Genomic DNA, 19,480 nt, shown 5'->3' on the forward strand with positions numbered 1-19,480 from the left:
TAAACTTTATCAAAAAGGAATACTTTTAGGTCTTCAGGTACCTGAAATGTGCTAGTGTATGTGCCCCCTTCCTTCTTATTGTGGTCCAAGCCATTTAAGTACATTTGTCTATTAAGTCAAGAGCTACGCAAACAGATACAAAGGAAAAGTGGCTGTACAGGTTGATGGTTTGTTTGATTTTTTTTCCTGATGTCAGATTTCTACAGCAATACAAACTCCAAGCCTCCAGACATGCCTTTTAGAGACTAACATTAGAAATGTAAAACAAATTAAATAAAAAAGGATTCTAATGTATTTCAGCCAGCATTCCTTAGCCAGGTTGTCCTTGAAAAGATGGACGAGCTGCAGTGAAACAGAAGCTAACATAAAGCTGTATGTGAGAGATGGACAGAAAAATTATGAGAAGACAGAGGGAAGCACTGTGCAGCGAGCAAATAGAGACGGAGCAGGCAGTGGAGAGGAAAAAAAATCATTTTCAAAGAGCAGTGACAGCACAATAGAGGAACAAAGAAATGTACAAGAGTGGACGTACTTTAGAAGCTGAGAGCGGTGGACCGAAAACAGACAAACAGAAACTGTACAGGTGAGGGAATCCCAATTACAGCGTGACCTCGTTAACCCCAGAGGCTCGTTAGAGTCTTGTTAGAGCAGCATTCTCCAGGCCCATCTTCTGTCACACCTTCATTAAGTCCATCGACCCACTGTGCTTATTAAACACATTCATTATCCCAAGTATTGAACCGCTGCCGCGATCACCGGCCCCAAATGCATCACAGCGGGAGGTAAAGGAAGACGCTTGGTGGAGGGTGAGATAGTAGATGAGGGGGGAGGAGGATGGATCATGCACATAAATAGACAGATAAACCACAACATCTATAAATGGTCCTACGGATGGCTTTGTGCTTCCTATCACTAATGAAGTCAGCATTTAGAGCGAGTTTGGTCTCTTAAAGACAGACGGCAGCAGGAGAGGGCAACAGAGGGGAAGTGCAATTGAGAGGGAGCGCATGCCTTGTTTGAGAGGAGAGTGAGGAGATAAGTAAGAGGACCACACGCGTGCACGGAGGGTACAAAGTTTGAAATAAGGCAGGTAGACTTTGTCCAAGTCTCTGCTGTGCTACACATCTGTCTTTTCTCCATAAACAGGACAGAAGCGAATCCCAGGGGAGGGCTATTCATCACGATGCACACACAAACTAGTTCACAGGCTAAAGACGAGGCCTCCGTCCCGACGTCGGGCTCTGGCTTTAAATGATGACATCATTTCTGCCCTTCTCAAACAAAAGGAAAACTCATCATCGGAGAGAAGGAGAGAGGGGAGGAAGAGAGAGAGTGCAAAGAGATTAAGAAGAGTAAAGGCATGAGCGAGGTGTCGGAAAGGGCCATGAATCATAGTGACATCCCTGGCTGGGTGTCAGAAGCTGCTGCTGTCTGGGGCTGGATAAACAGAGGGCCTCTAAAGCAATGCTCTTTAAACACCGGCCAGGTCAAAGCCCAGTGCTGGCCCTCTGGAAAACTGAAACGGGTGCCAATTTTACTGATGGTCAAAAACTTACCGGCTGCAGTGTTGCCATAACCTTTCCAACTTGCTGCTGCCCGTTAAGGCCAGATCGACCACCAAAAAATACATCTGTGAGTTACCACAGTTTGACTTTCACACAGGTCACCAAGTAGCTAGACTGAAGTAAAACTGAAAGTTAATATAATTAAACTAACGATAAAATGCATTTCACTTAGAGGAAAAAGACTCTTCATTCGCTCTACGGTGATAAAACTTTGTTTTCGTTGACAGATTATTTTGGTCGTGCTCATATTATAGCACTCATCTTCATCCAACATAAGTATTCCTTTTTCAGATTCATCTTTGAAAAAAGAAAAAGTGTCAGCTTTTAAAATCTTACAACATTGAGTTATTAGCCTAGGGGCAGGACAAATTTTTCACAGCCTGAGCACTCACCACCCAGTAACAAAATAAAAAATGAAATTAAATGCGGGTTTCGTCTCAGCTTTAGCCCCCGCCTCCGACTGCAGTCCGTCCATGTGCTCAGCCAGAGTAAGCAAAGGAGAGAAAATGAATCGAAATGGAAGTCAGACCCGCATTAACATTCTTCAGTGCTTTTTCTGGTACTCCAGTAGCTGCGGGCGAATGCTTGATAACGTCATGGAGATGAGCGCTGCTACAACATCTCCACTACTTGGAGATTATGTATTACCACTGCAAAGGCCATTCAGAGTTTCTCGCTACAGGTGAGAAAATGCTTATTTTCATTTCAATAAAATTCAAATTCTGACATGAATTATGTGACATCGGAAAGGACGCGAAGGCCACAAAAACTCATCAGCCATTCTACACACGCATCCTCGTGCAGGAAAATATTACAGCCTCACTACCAACAGGTTACGCGACATGATTCTCCTCCAAATCAGACTCTCGGTAAATGACTTCTCAGGAGTAGGTAAACAGAAAATGTGTGTGAATTTAATACTTTTTGAGATGTTCAAGTTTCTAAAAACACCTTTTTGTTTTTTGGTTTGTTTTTTTATGTGCAGTCTTAAGTACTAGAGGAAAATAAACTCACTCGCTGCTCATTCACTGTCGTATTACTGCTCTTATCCAGTCCTACTACACCCTCTGCAGTTGAAAACCAGGCAAATCAAACAAGATCAAACTGGTTTCTCTGCAACCGTCTACCGTGCACTTGTGAGGGCAGTTTGCAAGCTCTGTAAGAGATACAGGTTCATTCTTTTATTTTATTTTTAAAGAGATGACATTCTCATAAACTGAAGTAAAAGGCAACCAATGAAATGAGTGTAGGACTTTGACCATGAGCTAATTTGCTGCCCTTGTCACTGATAGGTTTTTGAGGCAACATAGACTAAGATAAAACAAAGTCAAGCAATACAGTCAGTACAAGGAGCTATAATGATTTAAACAGGACAAATTAGAGCAACAAATTAAAACAACAGTTTATAACAAAGCCAGAGTTTTGCCTTAATAATAACCTGCCTTAATAGAAACACATTCAAAAACTGTTAATGTTTTCATTGCTGATGTGTTCAAAACCCTTTATTTAAAACAAATGAGCATAAGTTAAAGCTCTGTGTTGGCACGCCTTGGAACACACTTTCATTTTCTTTTTAAAAAGGTATATAAGCTAACATAAAAGTGAAGTAAAATGTAAGAATCATTTTGATTCTTGCTCCTGCTGGTAAAAACTCATTTACTTCCATCGTTACATCAATGTAGACATTACTAGCACAGGTTAGCTGCCCTGCCCAAACAAATATCTGATTCATAGCCGGTGTCATTTTTTGGCATTCTGTCACTGTTCAGCAGTATAAAGTCAGCTGTGCGGCCCGTCCCACTTCTCCATTATAATGTGAGTCATTCACTTGACTTTGTTTTCTTTCCACAAGGTTAATACTTTTAACATTTCCATGAGCCACTCGAGGAATCCAAGAGAGCATCCTGCCACACCGAAGTGTTTTTCGTCTTTTTTACAAAGTAATTTAGACTGTGTTATTGATAGACTGTGGGACACACACACACACACACAAAAGAATGGTGATCCTGACTCTTTACCGCAGTAACTAATATTGAAAAGAAAACACGGCAGCAAGGTGAAATATCGCTTTGGAGGAAAGTTCACAGACTCGCATTTTGAAAAACGCTTTCACTTTCTTCTTTTCAAAACTTGTTTTGTTCTTGGGCAGACAGCAGAGAGAACATATCGACGAAGTCTGCGTCTGAGTGCAGCCGGCTGTTCGAGTTAAAGTCAGTGCTCATTAATGCATCTGATTACGCTTTAGGCAAAGGCCGAACGGCAAAAAAAAAGCCGCACGCACATACAGAGCCGTCTTTGTGGGGACACAGATCAATACAAATGCACTTCAAAAGAGGAAAGAGGAAGATGTGCGAGGGAGAGGAATCCGCTGTTAACATAGGCCACATGATGAGAATGTAAACAATAATAATAATAATGAGAAGAAGTGTATAAATCAGTTTATTTCCTTACAATAAACAAGCCTCTTAGCTTCTTCCAAATGAGTCTGCAACTTTCAATTATTTATAGTGTTTTATTGTTTCTACTATTGATCATTTACCAATTTGTCTGTTCTTCAGATGATTTGTGCTGATCATTTTTTCATTTTGTCAGCTGCTGTTTTCCAACGTTTAAACAACAAGCTCAACACAAATATTCGGTTTATCGTTGAGTTTATGGAAACCATGTTACTGATGAAAATGCATCACTTTTATCTTTGAGGTGTGAAAAAAAAGGCAAAGCCAAGTTTTGAAAAGACTTGAAATTTTCCATTGCTTATGTCAAAGTTGTTGAATATCCCAGTAAAACGAGGACTCGGGAAATAAAATATAACATTAAGGAAAAAATGTGTTGGCTTAGGTGGGCGTAGGTGTGACGATGAGAATGAACTGATGTCTTTCTCTTTGTGTTTGCGCCCTTCACCCTCAATAGCTGGGACAGGCTCCAGCCGCTATCCCAGATTGTCAACCTTTAATTGAAAAAGTGGATGGACGGACAAACATTGTAATGCAAAAACAACAACACAATAAAAATAATTACTATCAGCATCTGCTATCAGAAAACATTGGCATGTTTCAGGATCCTAAAGCATGGAAACTCTGAGTGGGAGCAGTCCTACCCCCACCTCCCAATCTGATGGACATAATCCAGTGCTATTAGCAACTAAACTGACTTAATACATTCGACAACATCTGACATTCAACATCCTGAAAAGTCTAAATGGCCATCTACAAAGACTGGAGGGGATTGCGGAGATGGACACCACATTGTTTATGCATGTGTAATGCTGTGTTTATGCGCCTGGTCAGAGTGGTTCTATTTATCTCTAATCACAGTCAAATATGTGGAAGAAAAAAGTTTCCAAAGGAGACTCCAGTGCAGATGGCAGCTATTTAAGTCACCCACCGCTCCCGAGTGTATGTGTGTCACTGCCACCATCTGAAATATTCCTCTGTGTTTTTGTGCGATGTGTGTTGGTTCATGTCAAAAGGTCTATCCCATAATAACTGACAGCTATCATTATCACTTCCTTTCTCTTTGATCTCTCCCTCTAATCCAGCTAATTAAATCTGCTAATGTCAATATACATTTTAATCTGCAATCATGTTTGATTGGACCTGTGGAGCCTCACTGTCAGTCCTCCTGCCAGCGAAAACCCAACTACTGACAAGCTTGACAGCCAGCCAATCAGAACGGGAGATGAGCCCTCCTCCACTGACCTATAGCCAGGAAACACCATTCACACTGACAGTTCATCTTTTTCTAGTGTTTCACAAAGTCCCACAGACAAATACATCTCTTCCTTCCCAAATATCCACAAGAGAGGGCTAAAAAAAAAAAAGCTGTCGAAAAACGAAAAAGGGGAGGAGAAAAAAAAACAAGGGAGAGAAGCTCTGATTGTACATGCAGAGTGGTAATTACAACTAAATTGAGGGCACATGGTAATCTATGTTAGGTCATCTCTAATTCCACTTACATTTCCACATTTTGGACTAATTAAAACCGTTAATAATCAGAGCCTGTGCGCGTAAGCGAGAGGGGGGAGAGGGAAAGCGGGAAAGAGGGAGAGAGAGTGCATTTTCAGACGCGGCAGAGGAAGAATGTCCCGTCACACTGCAGGAAAATTAAGTGCACACGCTTTGATTTTAACAAGACACGAGAGCAGATAACGTTTTGGGGGGGTTTTTCCGTTTAAAGACACGGGAAAAAAGAGAGTGAGGAAAAGTGCTTCTCCAGCGAAAATGTTTCCAGATTATAACGTGTTTAATTGAAAGGTACACTGGAGCAAAGTTGGAAAGACGGGTGACGAGGGGTTTTCGCAACTTCTGTTTTGTCCACTGCTTGGTCTATAAAACTGACAGAACTCAGAGTTAAACTTTCAGGGCTGCCTCTCCCCCCCCACGGCAAACTGGAGCGAGTCTGGGAAAAGGGGAATTTGCTATTCTCCCAGCCTTTGCCCTTCGAGGTGCTGAAAGAGAACAGAATATGAATGGGAAGCGAGCGAGAAAACACTTCAGGAGATGAAAACAAGCCTTGAAAGCCAACTGCTGCAATAATACCAACTCCGGCATAAATAGTGGATGAACGCCAATAAAGAATGCAGGGTGGATGTCAAAAGAAGAGGGGCACAGACACACCGCAGTCACCTGCTTTTCACACAACGCTCTCAGCCCAGGGTTATCCATAGCCCTGGGCTGATTTGGCCACGAGCTAACAAGCAATGAAAGCGAAAGCTCCAGTTTGTCAACCGTAAACAAAATTTGGAGACACTACTGAGCGTAAAAGCCATCCTCGGGATTACATTAGCAACTTTAAACTGTCATTATCATAGGGAAGGGCACACTGCTTCGGTATGATAATCAGGGTATGAAATTACACATCTCCCCTTTTTTTTTAAAAAATTAAGAAAAATCTAACCAATGGCACAAAAGTGTCCAGATATTACTACCAAGATTTTGCAAAAAATACTGTGTACATTATAGCAATGTTACAACTACTGCTGCTAAACAAATAACATAAAAGAGTCCTTCAAGTTGCACAAGCCTATTCAGAGATGTTGCGCATCCCCCCCTGCAAAAAACGTCTTGAACCATCACCAGAGCTTGATATGGTCTTAACACAGAGAAAACGAACCCTTCAGCGTGGCAGTAAAACCACAATCATGGCAAAAAGGAAAGCAAGACAGAAAGGGAAAAAAATGTACGTGGGTGCACATGACAAAGAAAAAGTTAAGAGGGCGAGTGAACAGACCACACAGCAACATCCTGCAGCAATTTAATTATTCCATTTTGGAGGAGGAGGACGAGAAAGAGAGAAAAGATCAGAGTGAGTGAAAGGCTCATCCTCATCTGTGATTGATTAGGATAGACAGAAACTCACACCCACATTAACACACAACAGAAGCCAGCATGAGAAGAGGAGAAGTTTTACAAAGTAGTCTTAAGAGGCTTTCACTACACTCCCATGATTTTTGCAATTTATAGCACACTAAAACCCCAAAAAGCCAATCTCAGCACTTTCCTGAATCAATTCATGTAGTGAAGACGGGCTGAGCCCACACAACATTTCTGCAAGAGTTCAGTCTTTCATTTTTTGTATAAACCTTTCAGGAAAGCCTTTTTTCAAGCGCCCTCAAACCTTTTAGTGTGTCCATGACTTGTAGACTTCAGTATGAAGCAAGATCTTTGGCGTACAACAGCTTGAGACACCTTTTATATTCTTTAGGGTTGAAGAAACTTCAAAAATCAAAAAATATATGCAATGTAATTATACATAAAGAGGCATCAATAAGTGTTTCTGCATATTTCTGACTCGCTTAAAGATTGCAATTCTAAACCATTTTACCACAGAACAACAAAATCAGTTTTCTTCATATCTGAGAGACTGGAGCAGAGACCCTTAGGTAGCCTTTAAGCTGTCAGAAAGAATAAGTGCTTTCTGGGTCGTCTTAACTCCTGGCAAAGTTAACGACAATTTTAGGCCAAGCAAGCAGAGCGACTAGACATAACAATTCCCATATAAGCTCAGCCCATTTCTCTCTGCCCTGATGACAGGAAGCTAAAATAACTTCAGCGCCTTCACGTCTGAAAAATGACCATCTGAAATTGATACTGGTCCTCTGAAACGTTATAAGAAGCAATATTAATCTCTCACCTAGTGGTAATCGCTAATTTCATATACTATTAAGATGATGAATGGGATTTTAACAAACTGAGCTGTTGTTAAAAACTTAAAGCAGACCAATCCATCAAGGTCACGATTATTCATGGCCTCCAAAGAAATAGTAGCGGGAAAAAGGTGAAACCATTAGTGAAACAAGAACGATGGAGATAGCAGGTGGATAGGCACAGACAAGCCAAATAATTTAAAAGATAAATATTTTTTTAAACATAAACATTAACAATACAGTTTAAGAAAAAACACATCTATACTGGTAGAATTACACAAATAATCATCTGACTATGAGGGGAAAGCAGCTGGAAGGCTGTTTGTAGTAATTAGAAAAAAGCGACATCTAGTGGTGGTTTAAGGTATGTCGCTTTATACTGCAGATGGTGTTTTTATAATAAGACAAGATGGCATCACAACAACTGAGCTTTCTAATGTCGCACTAAGTTAAAAAATTATATAAAACAAAATCAACTTTTATAGAGAATAGACCAAAAAGCGATTGAAAGGTTAGTTATCAAACATATAATGTGTGTATGTATCATGCACACTGATAAAGATATTTTCCCTTCTTTAAAGAATCTCTGATGAGATTACCATATAGCAACAAGACAGACACTTGCAGCAAACTTTCATTGTGCCCTGCTATTTGCAGATTTGAGCTGCGTATTTAAAAAACACTACGATAAGGAGCACCTGCAAATGTTTGCCAGCCAAGCTTGAGTGAGAAAAGGAATATACTGAAGGACAGAAATGAATAAGTCTGTGTATCATTATAGATGGTGTCTAGCAAACCTTCAAGACATTGACGTACTTATTGGAAGAAGGCGTACTGAGTGGGCTATAATAATGCACGACTTCTTAGCCTTAACCAACAGTAAAAACTGACCATTTTGTTCTCTTGCAAGTAGAGTCTCTGCAGTTTAGGGCATCCTCTCGCCAAGGCCATGATGCCGTCATCTGAGATACCGTAGCACTGACCCAAGTGGATGTCTTTCAGCTCACTGCAGTGCTCCCCCAGCTGAGGTAAAAAATAAATAAATAAAACAAAACAAAACAGAGAAGTAAAGAAGATATTGCTCAAAATCTTCACTAAGCTGATATGACTGGTGTATGTGTTTGCTTTTTATTTAAACTAGGGGTTCATATCTACTGGATCTCGTTCGCAAACAATATGTACACAAATCTGCAAATAAACCAAGCGAAAGAACGCTCCAAACCCAAATCTGTGAGTGCCCATTATTTTCTTTCCTGAATTTGTTTGCACTCTACGATCCTCTGAACATGCATACGTGACGAAATGATGAAGGTTTGGCTGTCTTGAAAATGTAAACACACATTTTTAAACTTAATATTAATACTAATGCTGCTGATGACTATAAGTTTCTTTTTAGTGATTATTTTTTCAAAACCGCTTAAGAACAAAAGCGCTCAGAATTTGAATAAAATACACAATAAACTCTGAGATTACAAGCCAAGAAAGGAAAACACCGAGTATAAAAAGGCACAGGTTTTAAGCTTTTTTTAAAAAACATATTCTAATAGACATTATCTCATCTTATCTCTCTCTTAAAGATGGCTTCCTTTCTTGTTGGATGTCATCAGTTAAAGTCTAATTTCTTGGCACTATCCCACAGATGCTGGAGAATAATTGCTGTCGCTGAGTTACTCGTCTTGGGCTGACAGATCCTTGTCCTCCACCTGCTTTCTTCTTTTTGTTATGCTCTGGTTGTCTTTTTTTTCCGTTTCAAGTTTGATGTCAAATTGTTTCTTTTCACTTGAACGACAGTGTTTTTCTAAAATGAAACCGTTTTTAGCATCTCTCTTTCTTTCTTTTTTTCAATAAATGTGTTAAATTAAGAACGGGCACGCGGCAGTATGCTGATTGCAGCACTAACATATACACGGTGGTAAGAACACAACTGGCTCGTTCCCACGTATCATAAATATGACTGTAATTTTGCATTTGTACCGATCAGGACAAGAACATGTATATGCACATAAGTGAATGAGGCCCATTGTGTGTCAACCCCAGTTCTGAATCCACACCTTTTTCAATGCTGCATCTGTCAGTTTGTCCTGGTTGCCCACATGCACCTTCACCAGAAGAGGGCAGTGTGTAGCCAAAGCACACAAAGAAATGTCACCCAGCTGCTTGCAGCGGTAGGCGGTATATTTCTGCAAGCCAGGACACTGTGAAGCCAGGGAGGACACGCCGTGGTCATGGACCGCCCTGCAATCCGAGATGTTAATCTCGGTCACATTCTGCCTCCGAGAAGCTATTTTCACCAGAAGATCATCATTTACCTGCAGAGCAAGATAACATAAAAAGACACAATAATCAGCACAGAAATCAAAGTTTCCTGTTCTTTCTGACTTTTTTGTAGACAACTGTGTCTCTTACTTGTTGTAGGCCACTGAGGTCGATTTGCTTCCAGAACTGGAAGTCCAAGCAGAGGTCCCTCCAGTACTTACAAACCAGAGAGGCACAAAGACAGCGCTCCTTTACTGTCAGGTGAGACAGCACCTGTGAGGGGGAAAAAAGGGTGTTTTCAGTCCCTTAAAAGCCATCAGACATTACGTGATGGCAGAGCTTCATTTAAAAAAAAAAAAAAAAAAAAAAAAAAAAAAAAAAAGCCATCAGACAACAATTCAGTTTTCCAGTGTCTTTGTCTGCACCAAACCATATGAAAACATTAAATAAAAAACTTCTTCTGACCTTAAGAAGGATGGAGGAAGGCAGATGATTGATACTCAAGTGATCAGCAGCTTCAGAACTTCTTGCCTGGCAGTCGTCATAGTTATGTGCACAGGGCGGGGACGAGTCAGAACTGTGGGGCAAATCGGCGTGAAGACCCAACCCACAGCAGCCATCAGCAGGTGAGGAAGAAGAGGAAGCGGAGGAGGAAGAGGAGGAGGGAAGCGGGCAAAGGGGAAGGTGGCAATGGCCCGTTTCAGAGTTCGAGGCCGCCTCCCCCCCACCTCCATTCTCCAGCCCTCCATCAGGAGCAGCGAAGGCACAGCGCGGCTGCTTACAAGGGGTGCACCTTTGCACCTCTGAGCACTTCCTCTTACACACCTGCAATCGGACACACACACACACACACACACACACACACACACAGACAGGTCACTTGGAATCAGATTTTCAGGCAAATTTAGTTACAATTACAGAAAGAAATTCATGCTGTTAAATGTAAATAAATATGCAATACAGTTATTTGAAAATTATTAAAAGCCTATATTAATTAGGAATTAATGCTCCGAACCGGATGCCTACCATCTCTGTGTAATCGCTGGTGCAGCCAGGCACAGGCACAGGTATGGGCACAGTCACAGACACACCAGCGGTTCGGAAGAGGGCCGGTGGTGGAATTAGTTTGGCAGGAACAGCTGACAAAAGGCTCCTCCCCTGGCCCTCCCAGATAGCAAGTTCTCTCGGTGACAACAAGAACTTGGAGCAATCCTCCGGAGATGCGAGGGTCGCGTATCGCTCCGCAAGCTTCGTGGCAGCTGACGCTCCGATGCCGACTCCGCCAACACCTGGGACGCTGATTCCCGTGATGCTGTTGTGTCGACACCCGTTGGCCTCAAAGTGGTCGCTCTCGTCGTCGAAACCACCGCTGTTGCCGTGGACGATAAAGCAGAGCATGCAGGGCCCGTGCAGAAAACAGTTCCTCTTCTTCTTCTTCCTGTGATGCAATTTGCGTGTCCTCTTCTTCAGGCGATAACCATTTTTCGAAAAAAGATGGCCCATATAGATGATTCAAGGAAACTCTGGAACAACAAAAAAAAAAAAAAGGATTGGTCAAATATATATATATGTTTCAGCACTAACAGGAGGCCGAGCTAAAGGTGACAGAGTGGAAGACGCTCATATTTTCATTGGCAGTGACCAAAATGAACAGGATTACAAATCAGCATATCAGAAGGTCAGCTCAAGTCAAGCAGTTTGGAGGCAAAGTTGGAGAAGCAAGGCTGAGATGGTTTGGACATGTGCAGCACAGGGTTAGTGGATATAATGGACAAAAGATGTTAAATATGTAGCTGCCAGGCAGGAGGAAAAGAGCAAGACCTCAGAGGAGGTTCATGGATGTACTGAAAAAGGCTGTTGTGAGAGCGACAGATGCTAGTTTGTAATGATATGAAAATTCTATGAAAGTTGTAGTGTTAAGACTTGGCATCAAAAAATACGCAATGAAGAAAAAACGATTCAATGAAAAAAGAATTTGATAGTTTCCATCCTCAGTACTACGAATTTATTGTAGTCAGTACATAAACATAGCATAGGTGAATTATTTAGCCCCTGTATAATTAAGAGAACAAAGGATATCCTTTCTTTTGCTTAAAATGACTATTCAAAACATATATACATATATATATATATATATATATATATATATATATATATATATATATATATATATATATATATATATATATATATATATACATATATATATATATATATATATATATATATATATATATATATATATATATCTGATACTTTAATACATTTTTATGAGTAAAGATGTATTTCATCAATTAAGAGAAAATGTCTTTTTGCTAACAATGTTTTGCCCCACATAAATAAAATAATACGGGAAAATTGCAGGATCACTAACAGCTATCATTATCATTATCTCCTTTTTTAATGAGGCTTTTTTTCGTGCTTTATTAGCCTGTCATTAGCTGCTTTAATGTTCCTCTTTTCCCTAAAGGAAGAGTCAACATGAACCTTTAGTAGGAAAATCTAATGGCCATCCTTCAATATTTTCAAGGCTGTTTTTTATAGCTGCAGTGAAAGAATGCTCAAGAAAAGATGGGAACTTTACAAGATAACGCTAGAGTTGTCTGACACACACACACGGGGTGGAGAGTGAGATTAACTTAATCTGGAAGGGTGTATTTGTGATCGTGGTGGGCTCGTGTAAATAATGGCACAGATTTCCACACAAAAAGAAAAGAAAAATCTGAGCCTGATCCTGTATGTCAACAACAATCAGGACAGTCCTTTCTGCTGAAACAGACACGACGATGGACAAGACTGACAGCAACCACATGTGTCATTAAACTCAGCACCGGAGAGCCCAACAACACAGTACTGCAATGAAATACTGATGTTATTTGTTAAAAACACTCACAATTTAAGAGTAAAACCTAAATCTCAGCACAGCACACAACAAAGAGCAGCAAGCTTTGCAGCCGTGCTTGCCTACGATGGAAAAGATTCATGCGTGGATGCTGTGCATAACTTGAAAAATGTTTTGGGGGTTTGGGGTTGTTTTTGTTTTGTTTGTTTTTTAATGATCCACATTTGTTGAGGACGTGAAAAATCTCGTCGGATAACTGCAGCAGTGCAGCACCGGTTGATGGCTGCTGAATCAAAACACAGAGATGTAAACAGTGAACAGGTGGTCATTTGTTTAGCATGTAGAAAAGCCAATGCAGACTTAACGTGACACCTGCGGTTTGCCTGGAATTGCCGCAGATTTGCCTTCAACATTCACACGAACTTAACGCTGTTTTTGAGGGAAAGAAAGACGCGATTGCTTCGCAGTTTTCTGTCAGGCTAGCCTGCTCCATCCCCAGATGCTAAGTTAGCTATAGCCCCAAAAGCAATCATCTCTCACCACTTCACACGGTGCTCCCACACTCCGCACTGCGCTCGCATAATACTGCTAAGCTCCACGGTCAAGATGAACGGTGACGAGCCCCGAAAGGAGAGACAAGGGCTTAGGAAAAACGGCCACTAAATCGCCGTTCTGCTCTTCCAAAACAGTAGCAGCTCTGGTTGTACCTCTGCTGCTGCTGCTGCTGCTCTTGAGGACAGCACTTCCGCACCGAGAGGGCAGCGAGAAGGAAGCCGACGAGGGCGATTCGTAATTCGCCATCAATGAAAATCCTGTTCCCAGGATTTTGGGGATAGAGAAGAACCAAACACTGGATTGATTTTTTTCAACGATAGGTAAATGAAGCTTTGAAAACTGACTTAGAAAACACAGGGTCTAAATATTAAGCTATCTAATGCATACAAATGTGGAATTATAATAGAGTATGGGAATCATTTTGTATCGTGTTTAGATTGTGGAGGTATCGCCACAAGATCATTTAAATTAAAAACAAACTTTTAATTTATTAACCATAGGAAAACTGGACAACCGCCCCAAAATAATCTACTGACAGTGGTTGTTACAGAAAACACTACCTACCTTATAAATTTCTACTCTTAACACCTTTATTCTTGCAGTTACTTTATTTACTGGTCTTCCTCTTCCCTGACAGCTACACATTTAGCACCTTTTGTCCAGTATATCCACTACCGCTCCTCTTCAAATGTCCAAACCACTTCAGCCTTGCCTCTCTAAATCATCAAGCACTGGATATGAGCAGTCCCTCTGGTGCACTAATTTCTAATCCTGTCCATTCTGGTCACTCCCAACAAATAATCAGATTTTATTCGTGAACATAATAGCTGTATATTATGCGAATTTAAAATAATGAATCCAACATAAAACAAGCATAAAATATACACATACTGCCAAAATACATCAAAGTTAATCAGAATGAACTCATTGTTTGTATCTTAAACGTTTCATGCATTAAACACTTCAAGACCACCAAGCAGTATTAGACTAAAGTATGAAATGTAAAACTTAAAAGTCACAAATAGGATAAAATGTATAGTTGTATGTAACTTAACTGGGTTTTCTGCAGTAACTACAGTATATTGCAGCCAACTTGGTCTTGCGAGGAGCTAAAAAAAACACTTTGGGGAGAGAGAATCAGGGCATAAAATTATAATTTATAAACATAACACAAGATGAGAGACTGTTAACGACAATATACATAGCACATGTAATTTTCTACAGTACCGAACTGTACAGTATGTCTACTCTATATATATTTAATATACACAGAGAGATATATAATAATCTGGATGTAAAGTTCAAACTGTATTTCATTGTAAATTCCCATGGCAATGTTCTTCTTATTCTTAAATGTTATTGGCGGTTGGCAAACAACTGATTGGTGCATTACCGCCACCACTAGTATGGAGTGTGGACTGAAATGACGCCCCCACCCCCAAAACAAACAAACAAACAATCAAACAAACAAACAAACAAACAAAAAACCTCAAAGCCTTTCAAACACTCTTCCCGCTTTAAAAAACCGAAATAAAGCCTGTTAACTCCTACTTCCAGAATCCTTTTGCAATAGGTCAACCAGATCCAGTTTCATATTCATATTAATGAGGTTTTGGTTTAATTGTCTCCTGTCCACCTGATTTTTCAGACAGTGCAATATCACATGCTCTATAGTTTCTGTTTCTCCACAGAAGGCACATTTCCCCGTATTATGTTTCCCAATCAAGAATAATGTAGCATTTAACCCAGTATGTCCAAATCTCAATCTCTATGACCATCTCCTCTCTCCTGCTCCTTCCAGTGGTTCTCATTTCTCCTACCCCCCTTTGTATTGTATACAACCATCGTCCTCTCCTTTCCTCCTCCTACTGCTTTTGCCAACTACTCCTCATTTCTTGCCTTATGATACTCTTCACTTCAGCTTGACCAAAACTAACAGCCATGTCAACTGTCCCATGTCTTGTGGCTTCCTTCGCCGCTCTGTCTGCCATTTCATTCCCCATTATTCCATAATGGGCTGGAATCCATAGAAACACAACTGTAAGACCCATCATGTTTATTCTGAAAAGTGTTTGCGGAATTTCTGCTAGAGTATCTGCTCTCGCATCTGAGCGACTACACTGTAAACAATAGCTTTTAATGGCCTCATATCCATGGCAATGTTGTTCACTGAGCTGAAATAGGCTATATATAAATAAATGCTGCCTAACTGTTATTGTGAAGTCAGAACGCGCGCGCACTGACGCACCGGTCAGTTTCTGTTTTGTATTGCCTTATTTATACAACTAAATCCGGAGATTAAGATAATATTAACCAATGTTTAACCAATGAATATGAGAGAGAGAGAGAGAGAGAGAGCATATGGGCGTGAATTTTCCAGGCACCAGCTCCTCCAGGCTGAATTGCAACTCCCAAAATAGCAGCACTGCGAATTCTGGATCCTCTGAGAAAAAAAAATGGCTGAAGTAGTTTCACCAATAACTCGACAAGTAACTAAAGGAAGCCAGGAAAATGTGACCTGTTTTGTGGATATTAATCTCAGAGACGTCGAAGACTGTTTAATTTACGACCGGCATGGAGTTTCTCTTCCGTTCAAGACCCTATACCAAGACAGGAAATCGGTCATAATTTTTGTGCGGGTAGGGAAAACTTCATTTGGCTTAACTTTGCTGATGAGTTATGGGTTCGCATAGGCACCCTACCTTAAGTTGCGTTTTTAACTGGGTCTTGATAGGCTTCAAAGTAGGTGAGCCTAAGTGTAGCTGGCCAGATGCTCCAAGAATTTCCTGTGGTGTGTTGGAAATGGACGAATGAAGAGATCGTTCTTCATAGGTGAAGACAGAGGGATAAATGTTATGGCGCAAGATGTGAATTTTTAAATGCAGTGATCTCTCTCATCACTACAGACTTTTAACATGTTATGTAATATGTGTCCCTGCAGAATTTCTTGTGCTACAGCTGTAAAGAGTATGCTGATGATTTGGGAAAAATACCCAGAGAAGTACTGGAGGTAAGTTCTGTTTAGTAAGGACCATTGCACTAGAGGCTATCAAAACAAAGAGCACAGCTGCAACACTGGCAGCAAAGGTGCTCAGTTGTAGCAATAGGAGGTCTGATGAGTATTAACATAAATAATTGATCATGAGAAATCCAAAATTCCATGTGTGTTGTTGCAGGATGCTGAAATTAGACTGGTCGTGATAGGTCAGTCCGCTTATCATCACATAAAGGTAATTATTTTGTTATATATATACACCCACTGGACACTTGTTCAGCTGCTTGTTAAAGCAAATATCTGATCAGCCAACCACATGGCAGCAACTCAGTGCATTTATGCATGCAGACATGGTCAAAACAACTCGCTGAAGTTTTGAAGAAAGGTGATTTAATTGAGTCTGGTTTTGACATGTGGCCGCTCTATTGGAATTCTGCCACAGTGCCATCTCTAAGGTTTACAGAGAATGGTCGAGAAAAAAAAGGGGGAAATATCCAGTGAGCACCAGTTGTCTGTGTGAAAAGTAAGAGGAGAATGTCCAGACTGCTTCGAGCTGATAAGAAGGCACGAGTAACTGAAATAACCACTTGTTACAACCAAAATATGCAAAAGACCACACCTAGAGCCACTCCTGTCAGCTAAGTACAGGAAACTGAGGCTGCAGTTTGCACAGGCTCAACAAAATCGGGCAATAGAGGTTTGAAAAAAAGCATTCTGGTCTCATGAGTCTCCAATTCTACTTCTACATTCAGATGATAGGATCTGAAGTAAAAAAAAGAATGAAAGTGTGGATTGATTCTGAACTGTTCAGGCTGCTGGTGGTATAATGGTGGAAGGCATATATATTTTCTTGGTACACCTTGGGCCACTTGGAACCAATTGAGTGTGATTTTAAACTCCGCAGCCTTCCCGAGTATTGATCTTGACCACGTCCATCCCTTTCTGACTACAGTATTCGCATCTTCTGATGGCTATTTCCAGCAGGATTACACATCAAAAAGCTCAGATAATCAAAACTAGTTCAAGGAACAAGAGAAAGAATTCACTATTCACTATATAAGAATTTCCACTACTGCAATCCAGTAGAACGTCTTTGGCATGATGGATGTGCAGCCATCAAAGCTGCACCAACTGTGTGATGCTATCAATTCAATATGAACCAAAATCTCTGTTGAATGTATGCCACAAAGAATTAAGGTCTAACTTTTGCAAGGTGTACCTATTACAGTGTCTGATGAGTGTATATAAATATCACAGCAGGCACTATAGTTTTCCAGACAAATGTACTCTTTCTTCTTGTTCTGTCATGTAGTCGTTCTGCTTGCTCACGGAGTATCCTTATGAAATATATGTGGACCCAGAGAGGCGCATTTACCAAAAGCTGGGGATGAAGAGAGAGGAGACATTCACAGACTCTGGTATGCAAAAACACTGTTGGAGTGTATAAGTAAGCTTATTTTGAGATGATAATGAAACTTTGTCTTTGTATCTGTGTTTGTGAACTCAGCACAGCCTAGTCCCCATGTGAAGTCTGGCGTTTTTATGGGCCAAATCAAGACTATATGGAGAGCCATGACTAGTCCTGCCTTTGATTTTCAGGGTGACCTACATCAACAAGGTGGAGCCATCATTGCAGGACCTGGTAAGTTGGTCTCTCTCTATATATAATGTCATGTGTTAATGTTGCCACTGCATTATATCTTATATCTTTTTTCTTCACACTCACTGTTTTCTCCCTCTCTACAGGCTCCAAAGTCCATTTTTCCCATCTTGACATGAACCGCCTGGACCACATGCCCATCAACTGGCTCCTTCAGCTTGCAGGAGCTCAGAAAACGATTGACTTCAGCGATAAGCCGAAAATCATTCACATCTAGTTAGGTGCCTGCCTGAAAGTTTCATCCCACGTCACTGCTGTAATCACACATGGAGTGTATATACAATCAGCTTCAAACTCTAAGACGACTAAATGAGTTTCTGTTGCTTCTGTTGTGCATTTGAACTCAACTTGATTGACAAATAGTACATTACAATGACTTTATCAGCTTAACACACACCTCTCTCCTCTTCCCTCAACTGTCTTGGCTTTATTAACATCACTCAAACTGAAAGTGCATGCGGCAAGTTTGTGCAAAAACCGATAAGGCATGTTTTCCTGGCATGATCTGAAAGTGTTCCAAATATCTTCTTGAGAAATCAGTGAATGCTTGGCCTTTGCAGTGTCCCCTTTAAATGTTTAGCAGGGCTGAGGTCCAATGACTGTGGAGGAAAAAGTCAATGTCAGCCAACACTCTTTTTTTGTAGTCTTATATAGTTTTCAAGAAGTTCTTGCAAAACTTTGACAAATAAGACAACACGTCTAATTTGTCATTCTCCTTGTCCAACTCTATAGACAACCCTCCCAGAACTGAATATTTATGTTCTGTTTGTCTTCTTAAATACACCATTATGTTACAGACAGAAATCTCTAACTTGGATTCATCATTACATTGATTTCCCCCCCCCCCCCCCAGTGGTCTACTGTTAAGTTACATTACTGTTGAGGATAGACAAATTGCAGCAAGAAGAGTTTTATCCGTAACAAATATTTCAGTCCCAGCATTCCCAAGTATGTTATTTATTTCAAGGCTAGACACTGACCTGACCAAATGACCAAAAACCTGGGAGAGGTTAGAATCACTGGCCTTGCAAATAGTACAGTTTCATTAAAAAATGCACTACTGGCATTGTCCAGTGTCTCCAATCACATGTCAAGAGCTGATGATGGTTGTTCTTGATGCAGGAGGATTTTCTCTGTTTTCAGTCTGTGGTCTGAAACAGCAGTAAACCCTTATATTCCAGTGTGTTTTGTGGTATAATTATGTGCCTGTTTTGTAGTGATAAGACTGAATAGCAGCTGTTGCACTGATTTTACTACCTTGTCACATTCCCATTGCAATCTGCAAAGTTTATTATATTGTAAATAAAGACATTTTTTTTTGTTATTTATTGGCTGCCATATATGCTCTACAGTGCAAGGCCAGAGCACGGTTGCATTCAAATAGGAAAAACTCTGGCATCAAGGACTACATTTCCAATATGTTATCTATTGGTACAGCACCAGCTGCTGCAGCTGAACGGTG

At 40.5% G+C, this 19,480-nt stretch overlaps 2 protein-coding genes across 4 annotated transcripts in view; one reads left to right on the plus strand and one right to left on the minus strand.

Moving 5' to 3' along the window:
• The window catches only part of fbxl17 (F-box and leucine-rich repeat protein 17), a 231,330-nt gene extending 217,794 nt beyond the window's left edge, over positions 1–13,536 (minus strand). For both annotated transcript variants that reach the window (XM_085368445.1, XM_085368446.1), the window contains exons 1-6: positions 13,349–13,536; positions 10,993–11,489; positions 10,432–10,791; positions 10,117–10,239; positions 9,762–10,019; positions 8,602–8,733 (exon numbers count right to left, since the gene is read on the minus strand). In XM_085368445.1, coding sequence (XP_085224571.1) covers positions 8,602–8,733; positions 9,762–10,019; positions 10,117–10,239; positions 10,432–10,791; positions 10,993–11,469 — 1,350 coding nt within the window. In that variant the 5' untranslated portion in view covers positions 11,470–11,489; positions 13,349–13,536. The remainder of the gene's footprint in view (positions 1–8,601; positions 8,734–9,761; positions 10,020–10,116; positions 10,240–10,431; positions 10,792–10,992; positions 11,490–13,348) is intronic.
• Positions 13,537–15,740: 2,204 nt separating this feature from the next.
• prxl2c (peroxiredoxin like 2C) lies at positions 15,741–19,407 on the plus strand. 2 transcript variants are annotated; one of them, XM_085368447.1, is made up of 6 exons: positions 15,741–16,002; positions 16,305–16,373; positions 16,540–16,593; positions 17,671–17,776; positions 17,866–18,000; positions 18,105–19,407. In XM_085368447.1, exons 1-6 carry the CDS (start codon positions 15,820–15,822, stop codon positions 18,233–18,235), a joined length of 678 nt encoding a protein of 225 aa, XP_085224573.1. In that variant the 5' UTR covers positions 15,741–15,819; the 3' UTR covers positions 18,236–19,407. The 2 variants fall into 2 exon arrangements, with proteins under 2 accessions (XP_085224573.1, XP_085224574.1); XM_085368448.1 differs by lacking the exon at positions 16,540–16,593.
• Positions 19,408–19,480: the final 73 nt, after the last annotated feature.

This window comes from Diplotaxodon limnothrissa, linkage group LG12 (genome assembly GCF_057381915.1).
Source record: "Diplotaxodon limnothrissa isolate DT_005_m linkage group LG12, D_limnothrissa_male_GT1.1, whole genome shotgun sequence".
Lineage (NCBI taxonomy): Eukaryota > Metazoa > Chordata > Actinopteri > Cichliformes > Cichlidae > Diplotaxodon > Diplotaxodon limnothrissa.

Coding starts and splice junctions, on each gene's coding strand:
- prxl2c (XM_085368447.1), top strand. CDS start 15,820: ATGGCTGAAGTAGTTTCACCAATAACTCGACAAGTAACTAAAGGAAGC. Junction 16,594..17,670: donor CCGCTTATCATCACATAAAG/GTAATTATTTTG, acceptor TCTGTCATGTAG/TCGTTCTGCTTGCTCACGGA. Junction 18,001..18,104: donor AGCCATCATTGCAGGACCTG/GTAAGTTGGTCT, acceptor CCCTCTCTACAG/GCTCCAAAGTCCATTTTTCC.